The sequence below is a fragment of the Sorex araneus genome, chromosome X, assembly GCF_027595985.1.
Source record: "Sorex araneus isolate mSorAra2 chromosome X, mSorAra2.pri, whole genome shotgun sequence".
NCBI lineage: Eukaryota > Metazoa > Chordata > Mammalia > Eulipotyphla > Soricidae > Sorex > Sorex araneus.
The window spans coordinates 297769684-297779129 of NC_073313.1; the positions used below are offsets into that span (position 1 = coordinate 297769684).

Genomic DNA, 9446 nt, shown 5'->3' on the forward strand with positions numbered 1-9446 from the left:
GTTTAAAGGAAGAAGCATATTGGGAAGTACAGGATAGGTCTGGGCATTCAAATGGGGAGAACTTGAAGTCGAATTTGTTTGTTAATTAAAAGTTACCAGTCAAGCAAAGATTTCATAAAATACTGTTTGATAGTAATGATGCTAAGTCAACTATGTCAAGACCTTGAAGTTAAATGCATTGAGATAGTTATGGAAGAGGAGATTCTCTTGAGCATGAAGAAATTTGCTTATTTTTGAATTTAATTATTATTAATATTTTTAGTGACCTCAGACTTCCTCCTTAGGTCACAAGCAGGATGCTGATGCTGCCTTCAAAGGCCCTTCCTGGCATGTGCTGGTCTCTGCTCCCCTGCCTGATGACCCTCTCTCAAGTCCAAGGTAAGAATCATCTCCACTAATGGATCTTTGTAAATGTTTCAGCAAATAGAGGTAGGTAGCCAATCTAGCAATGCATTGGCCATGATGAGGTATATCCCCCACAATTAATACCTTGAAATTATTTCTTATTCACTCTTCTTTTTTATACTAGTAGTGGGGAGAATTCTATTGACTAATTAGCCATCGAATGAGATGGATTGTCATTTTGCTAATTGATGTTTCTGTTATTAGTTCGAGGATAAATGTTTTAAAAATCAAAGAACTATATGGAATACAGTTAGAAAGCACAGAGGGTAGGAGCGATAGCACAGAGGGTAGAGTGTTTGCCTTGTACGCGGTCAACCTGGATTTGATTCCTCTGTCCCTCTTGGAGAGCCTGGCAAGCTACCAAAAGTATATCGCTCTCCAGGCAGAGCCTGGCAAGCTCCCCGTGTCGTATTCCATATGCCAAAAACAGTAACAACAAGTCTCACAATGGAGACATTACTGGTGCCCATTTGAGCAAATCCATGAGCAACGGGATGACAGTGATACAGTGATACAATTAGAAAACACTTCTTGTAGATGAAGTTCAGGGGAAATTATACTTTTCCCAATATAAAGATATTGGGAAGGAATAAAAAGAAAATGTGATAATGCATAGCTTCTCACTTAATAGAACTGCTTCAAGATAAATTGAAACATAAAACAATTCACAAGGGGAAAGAGAGTCCAGCATTTCAAATCATTTCCCAAGCCTTGGCCTCCTAGATATTCCCAACCCACATCCCTACCAAGATTATCACCTTTCCTCTCATCTCATTGCTTTTCTTCATTCTGTCTATTCTAGGTGAACAATTACTGGATACAACACCCTTGACAGGTAGAATCTGTCCAAATGGCTTCATGGTCTATGCTTCCCATTGCTATTCCTTTTATACAACACCATCTACTTGGATGCAAGCAAGTGTGAGTTTTGAATATGAAATGAAGGGATTTAGGAATCTTTCATTAGATATTAGGGTAGCAGTCTATTACCCCTTTGAATTTATTTCTAAAGTATGCCTTCTCTCTGACTCATTCTATAATCCTCCTTTCCAGTGATACCACAGGCTATTCCTTATTATTTCACTTTCTACATAGATGGACTGTCAGAAGTGGCCCTCAGGACAACTTGTGTCTATACTCAGTGAGTCTGAAGCATCCTTTGTGGCCTCCCTGATTAGGAGCAATGTTAATATCTATTATTACGTCTGGATTGGACTTTATGACCCCACAGAGGTGACTTTTAATTTTTTTCTGTTAGCTCAAAATCTATTTTACATCATATTAGGGGTAGTCAAAATATCTTGAATCTACCTGAGAAATGTTAGAGTCCTGGAGCTCAAAGATTAGAGATTTATTTGGGAAAGGTCGTTGTAGTATTCATACAAAGATCTGACTTCTGTAGAGATCTTTTGTCTGCAGGTAAATTTCACTACCTCCCATCAAAATTGTTAGTAAATTATAAAGCATGCCTGTAATTTCCCATTCTAAGCATCCAAATTTTTGTACAAAAACAAGGTGACTGTTCAGTGGGTTGTAGCATGTTCTATTACTGAACACTGCCTGGAGTGACCCTGAGCATTGAATCTTTTTTTTTTTTATGTAAGGGTGGGTTTTTTTGAGGTTAAACCCTTTCCTTATTATTCTATTACATTTGAAGTAAAAGTCAGAATATTGAACTCACATAGCCATGTATTTATTTTTTTTATTTTTTTATTTTAATGAATCATCGTGAGATACAGTTACAGACTTACAAATTTTTGAGATTACATTATAGTCATGTACTTAAACCTTAGCTTTACTTCCCACTAACTATTTTCTTGAGCAAAGTTCCTGTCTTCTTTGGCCTGAGTATAAAGTGATAAATTCAACACAGTTGACATATGTGGGTCAATGATTTTTGGCCATGGGGCTTCAGCATGCTATCTATGTGAGAAATTTCCATAGCAAAATGTTTTAAACTTGGTAGTCATATGCTGTATTTTAAGTTTTGAATTTTGAGCACTCCATCCTTCTCCTTTCAAACTTAACTGAATTCTTATTACCTCTATCACATCTCTTATCCCAAAATGATAACATCCTTATTATTTTGCCTGTTTACTTAAACTGTAAATAATGATGAATCCACTCTTTTTAGTAGATATTTAGCAAATATATTTTCCTAGTGGATGTTTTTAATGAGAAATCATTCATTTCATGACACCAAGATAAGAGCAAAGGTATATTTTTTTTTGTTTAAGAGATCAGAAAATATATATTTTTTTCAATTTTATTTTTTTATTGAATCACCTTGTGGAAAGTTACAAAAGTTTCAGGTTTAAGTCTCAGTTATACAATGCTCAAACACCCATCCCTTCACCAGTGCACATATTCCACCACCAAGAATCACGGTATACCTCCCCCTTCCCCCCACCTCCCCAGCCCCCCATCCCGCATGTATAACTGGTAAATTTCACTTTACTTTCACTTTACTTTGATTACATTCATATTTCAACAAAAAATTCACTATCATTGATTTGGAGTTTCTCCCCCCTAAAGTTGACCTGCTGAAAAGAAAGCATTTGGTAATTTGTTTTCCATTGCTGAGAATGAAGAGATATGAGGTCCGGAGGCCGCACTAGCAGCAGCATAGTTTTGGATTTCTGTATTTTAGTAACTAAGTCTAGTGAAATGTCTGCCAGGAATCACAACATTGTAAGCTTGTACCTTTCAGCTACTTTATATTCCACATATGAGTGCGATCTTTCTATGTCTGTCTCTTTCTTTCTGACTCATTTCACTCAGCATGATACTTTCATGTTGATCCACGTATATGCAAATTTCATGACTTCATGTTTTCTGACGGCTACATAGTATTCCATTGTGCAAATATACCAGAGTTTCTTTAGCCAATCATCTGTTTTCGGGCACTCTGTTTTTTTCCATATTGTGGCTATTGTGAACAGAGCGGCAATGAACATGGAAATGCAGATGTCATCTCTACTATACCTTTTTCCCTCTCCGGGATATATTCCCAGGAGTGGTATTGCTGGGTCAAATGGAAGCTCAATTACGAATTTTTTGAGAATCGTCCATATTGTTTTCCAAAAGGGCTGAACCAGTCGGCATTCCCACCAGCAGTGAAGGAGAATCCCTTTCTCCCCACATCCACGCCAACACCGGTTGCTTTTGTTTTTTTGGGATGTGGGCCAGTCTCTGTGGTGTGAGATGATTTCTCATTTTTCTTTTTATCTGCATCTCCCTGATGATTAGTGATGTTGAACATTTTCTCATGTGCCTCTCAGCCATTCGGATTTCTTTGGGAAAGTTTCTGTTCATTTCATCACCCCATTTTTTGATCGGGTTGGTAGTTTTCTTCTTGTGGAGTTCAACCAGTGCATTGTATATCCTTGTTATCAACCCTTTATCGAATGGGTACTGCGTAAATATCCTTTCCCATTCTGTAGATTGTCTTTGTATTTTGGTCACTGTTTCTTTTGAGGTGCAGAAGCTTCTTAGTTTGACATAGTCCCATTTATTTATCTTTGTTTTCACTTGCTTGGCCAGTGGCGTGTCAGCTTTGAAGATACCTTTGGCTTCAATGTCATGGAGGGTTTTGCCGACCTTGTCTTCAATGTACTTTAGGGATTCTGGTCTGATGTTGAGGTCTTTAATCCATTTTGATCTGATTTCTGTACTTGGTGATAGGTGGAGGTCTAAGCCCATTTTTTTGCATGTAGCCATCCAGTTTTGCAGCACAGTTTGTTAAACATGCTTTCCTTGGTCCACTTCACATTTCTTGCTCCCTTATCAAAGATTAGATGATCATATATTTGGGGGTGTGTGTCAGAGTATTCAACCCTGTTCCATTGGTCTGCAGCTCTGCCTTTGTTCCAGTACCACGCTGTTTTAATGACTACCACTTTGTAGTAGAGTTGGAAGTTGGGGAGGTTGATTCCTCCCATTTTCTTTTTCCAAGAATTGCTTTAGCTATTCGTGGGGGCTTATTATTCCATATGAATTTCAGGAGCGCTTGCTCCATTTCTTTGAAGAATGTCAGGTGTATCCCTATAGGGATCACATTGAATTTGTACAATGCTTTGGGGAGAATTGCCATTTTGACAATATTAATTCTTCCAATCCATGAGCAGGGGATGTCTTTCCATTTCCTCATGTCCTCTTTTATTTCCTGAAGTAGCATTTTGTAGTTTTCATTATACAAGTCCTTTACCTCCTTTGTTAAGCTGATTCCGAGATACTTGATTTTTTGAGGCTCAATTGTGAACAGGATTGCTTTTCTCATGTCACTTTCTTCTTTCTTATTATTTGCATATAGGAAAGCCATGGACTTTTCGGTATTGATTCTATAGCCTGCAACTTTACTATACGAGTCTATTGTTTCTAGGAGTTTCTTGGTAGAGGTTTTAGGGTTCTCTAGGTATAGTATTATATCATCTGCGAATAGTGAGAGCTTAATTTCTTCCTTTCCTATCTGAATTCCCTTAATATCTTTTTCTTGCCTAATCGCTATTGGAAGTACTTCCCGTAATATATTGAACAGAAATGGAGAGAGAGGGCATCCTTGTCTCGTCCTTGTTCTCAGAGGGAAGGCTCCTAGTTTTTCCTCATTGAGGACAATGCTTGCCATAGGCTTGTGATAAATGGCTTTGACTATATTGAGGAAGGTCCCTTCTATGCCCATTTTGGCGAGTGTTTTCATCATAAATGGATGCTGGATCTTGTCAAATGCTTTCTCTGCATCTATTGATATGATTATATGATTTTTATCTTTTCTTTTGTTGATATGATGGATTATGTTGATTGATTTCTGGATGTTAAACCATCCTTGCATCTCCGGGATGAATCCCACTTCGTCGTAGTGTATGATCTTTTTGATGAGTTGTTGAATTCTATTTGCTAATATTTTGTTGAGGATCTTCACATCTGTGTCATCAGGGATATTGGCCTGTAGTTTTCCTTTTTTGTGGTGTCTTGTTTGTTTTTGGTATTAGGGAGATATAAGCCTCATAGGAACTGTTTGGGAGGGTTTCTGTTTCTTTAATTTCCTGGAAAAGCTTGAGAAGGACTGGCAAAAGGTCCTCTTTAAATGTTTGGAGAACTCGGTAGTGAATCAGTCTGGACCTGGGCTTTGTTTTTAGGAAGACTTTTGATTACCATTTCAATATCCTTGTTGTTAATTGGGCTATTCAGGTATTCCAGGTCTTCTTGGTTCAGCCATGGGAGATTATAGGAGTTGAGGAATTTATCCATTTCTTCTAGGTTCTCTTGTTTCGTGGGATACAAATTTTCAAAGTAGTCTCTGATGATCTTTTGAATTTCATTGGTTTCTGTTGTGATGTCCCCCTTTTCATTTCTGATTCGGCTTATACGGGTTCTCTCTGTTTCTTTCTTTGTGATTCTTGCTAGTGGTTTATCAATCTTGTTTATTTTCTCGAAGAACCAGCTCTTGGTTTCATTGATCTTTCGGATTGTCTTTTGGGTTTCCATGTCGTTAATTTCTGCTGAAGTTTTGTTATCTCTTTCCTTCTGCCTGGTTTGGGCTCCTTTTGTTGGTCCATTTCTAAAGTCTTGAGCTGTGAAATCAAGTTATTTATGTGGGCCCTTTCTTCCTTCCTGAGATATGCTTGCGGAGCTATAAATTTTCCCCTTAAAACGGCTTTAGCTGCGTCCCACAGGTTCTGGTAGCACGTGTCTTTATTCTCATTTGTTTCTAGGTACCTTTTGATTTCTTCCTTGATTTCCTTCCTGACCCACTCATTGTTCATTATCGAGCTATTTAATTTCCAGGTGTTTGATTTGGTTTTCTGCATCTGTCCATGATTAAGTTTTATCTTCAGTGCATCATGGTCTGAAAAGATAGCTGTTACAATGTCTATCTTTTTGATTATGTTGAGGTATGTTGTGTGGCCCAGCGCATGGTCTATTCTGGAAAATGTTCCATGTGCACTGGAAAAGAATGTGTATTCCTTTTTGGGGGGATATAGAGCCCTGTATAGATCTATTAGCCCTCTCTCTTCTATTTCTTCCCTCAAAGCCAGTATTTCCTTGGTGAGTTTTAATCTTCTTGATCTGTTCAGAGGAGACAGTGCAGTGTTGAAGTCTCCAACTACTATTGTGTTGCTCACAATGTCCTTCTCAAGGTCTCTTAACAGCTGTTGTAGGTATTTAGCTGGTCCCTCACTGGGTACATAGACGTTTAGGAGTGTGATTTCTTCCTGCTCTACATATCCCGTTATTAATAAAAAGTGGCCTTCACTATCCATTCTAATCTTTTTCAACCTGAACTCTATGTTGTCCAATACTAGTAAAGCCACCCCAGCTTTCTTGAGGGAGTTGTTTGCTTTAGGATTGTTTTCCATCCTTTGACTTTGAGTCTGTGTTTGTTCTGGCTATTCAGATGTGTTTCTTGCAGGCAGCAGAATGTTGGTTTGAGTCTCTGAATCCTTTTTGCCAGTCTGTGTCTCTTAATTGGTGCATTTAGACCATTGACATTAAGGGAGATTATTGTTATGGGATTTTGTGCCATCTTTGTGTAAGGGTTTGTTGTGCTTGTAGTGGTTGCTCTTGTCTTACAATAGCCCTTTTAGTGCTTCTTTTAGGTTTGGTTTTGAGTCTATGAAGTTCCTGAGCTGTTGTTTATCCCCAAAGTAGTGTATGATTCCTTCAAGTTTGAATGAGTTTGGCCGGATAAAGTATTCTTGGTGAAGCGTTGATTTGATTGAGTTTTTTCACTATATCCCACCACTGCCTTCGGGCTTGGAGGGTTTCTCTGATAGATCTGCTGTGAATCTAAGGGGTGCTCCTTTGTATGCGATTTCCTTCTTGGACCTTGCTGCTTGCAGTATTGTGTCTCTCTGGATGACGTCCATCATTGTAACTATGATATGTCTTGGGGTTTTTCTGTTAGGATCTCTTAGCTGGCACCGTTCGGGCGCCTTGAATCTGGATGCCCGCATTGTCCAGCTGCGGGAAGTTTTCCGCAATGATTTGTTTGACTGTGTCTTTTTCGTTGAGGTTGGTTCCCTGTGGTTTTGGTAGTCCAATGATTCTAACGTTGTTCCTCTTGAAATCATCCCCTAGGATTCTGATTCTGGCCAGAGCTATTTTGAGGTCTCTTGCCATGGTTTGTTGTTGCCTGTAGGTTTCTTGCAGCTCATCTTCAAGCATACTGATTCTGTCTTTGGCTGCAGTCATCCTATTGTTGAGGGCAGCCAGAGAGTTTTGATTTCATGTATGGAATCCTTCATTTTTTTTTGAAGGTTTTTTATTTCTGCTCTCATTTCTTCCCGTATTTTGTTGGCTGTCTATTGTATTGTTTCCACCCATCCTCCTTGAAGTTGTCCATCTTTGCATTGAGTTCATTGAACATGTTGAGGATTTTACCTCTGAATTCTTTATCAGAGAGGTCAAGTTTGCAGGAAACGCCCATTGAGGTTTCTGGACTCCTTTGATCGTCCTCTGCTTGCAGTGGGGATTTTCGCTGTTTCTTCATGTTGTTGTGGTGGTATGAAAGATGGCCCTTGAAGATGAGTATCCCTGTTTCCTCTTGTTGCGAAAAAGGATTGTGGATAGGCTCGGTCAATAGTGGTTGCCTTTTTATTTCCCGCTTGTAGAACCTGGTCTCCCACTGAGATGTTCCTTGAATCCTTCTGTGAAGTCTTGTGGTTTATTGTCCTCCTGCTTGCGAATAGCTAGGATGTTAGTCATGGATATGATGTTGAGGAAACTATCTGCCGGCTTGCAATGAGGCCACCTGAGCATTGAATCTTAAGTAGCCTCTGGGAAATTCTGTGACCCCAAAATCCAAACCACTAATTAACAAAAACACTATGTTAATACTAATAACTATGTAATAACCAAAACCCTAACACTAATAATGAAAACCTAAATGAGCATTGAACGAGCATACATATATGCAGAGAGCAATTACCAAATTAGGGCATCACTGATCATTAGGGTAATGTTATTCTTAGCTTATTAAGACTATATTAGTCTATTCTTAAGTGGTTATTTTAGTATTTGACCTGGAGATCTGCAATGTTTTTAATAAGAAATAGAGATATTTTCTCTGAAGAAAATTGTGGTTCAATGTCTATAACAGATCATATTGTTTCATGACTGGGAGGTTATCAAATACTTCAATGATGAATTCTTGAAAGAGGGACTGCTTGATAGATCTGGCTTCATTGTCTATTATATAGGGATCTCAACCAAATGGAATTGGATGGGAGTGGAGTACCAATGATATGTTGAAGTACCGGGCCTGGGAGGTAATACCTCCTTCTCTTCCAGACCCTGGCTTCTGTGGAATTGTAACAGAGAGTTCAGGTAAGAACTAGAAGATCACACTTTGCCCAGTATGAATTTCTTTTTTTTTAATTTTTATTAGAGAATAACTGTGATGTACAGTTGCAAACTTATGAACTTTAGTGTTTGCATTTTACTCATACAGTGATCATTTACCCATCCCTCCACCAGTGCCCATTCACCTCCACCAATGATCCCAGTATCCCTCTCACCACCCCCACCCCATCCCCCACCAGTGTGAATTTCTGAATGTGCTTACAATGAAATCTTGCTCATTAGAAGCTGCTATTTTGGTTTGTTTTTTACCATCTCTTCTAGTCTCTCATTTTTTTAAATTTCTTTCCCAAGGTGCAAAAAACTTGAGATGATGAGGAAGAATTTTTAAACTTAAAAAGACCAGAATCTGCACTATCTCTCCATTACATTTTCGCCAGACTCATTTATTCTAGCTTTTCTCTCTTCTAGGTTTTCGGAAATGGAAAGATTACAACTGTGACTTGAAGTTACCTTATGTCTGCAAGTTCAAGTATTAGGTTTGGAGAAAGTCAGCAAACAGCATTGCATGCAATTCATTACTGAAGTACTGTCAAGATGAAGAAACTATAGAGGGTAGTATTCCCCCAAAACCATACAAGAAGCATTATAATATTTCTCCCTTCGCAGCCTCATTTGGACTTTATCTTGGTACAGGACATGACACCAGGCAATAATATATTAATGATTTTCCTCTACATGTG

At 38.5% G+C, this 9446-nt stretch overlaps 1 protein-coding gene across 1 annotated transcript; it reads left to right on the forward strand.

The window, feature by feature from the left end:
* Positions 1–296: 296 nt before the first annotated feature.
* Positions 297–9242, forward strand: LOC101540656 (lithostathine-like). The gene is made up of 5 exons (XM_004612066.3): positions 297–378; positions 1208–1326; positions 1501–1638; positions 8604–8730; positions 9175–9242. The coding sequence occupies exons 1-5, from the start codon at positions 297–299 to the stop codon at positions 9240–9242; spliced, it is 534 nt and encodes a 177-aa protein (XP_004612123.2).
* Positions 9243–9446: the final 204 nt, after the last annotated feature.

Bases quoted from the DNA above. Each gene is read 5' to 3' on its own strand.
- LOC101540656 (XM_004612066.3), top strand. From the start codon at position 297: ATGCTGATGCTGCCTTCAAAGGCCCTTCCTGGCATGTGCTGGTCTCTG. The intron at 1,327-1,500 runs GTGAGTTTTGAA...CTTTCTACATAG, and splicing joins CTACTTGGATGCAAGCAAGT to ATGGACTGTCAGAAGTGGCC. The intron at 1,639-8,603 runs GTGACTTTTAAT...TCTATTATATAG, and splicing joins GACTTTATGACCCCACAGAG to GGATCTCAACCAAATGGAAT.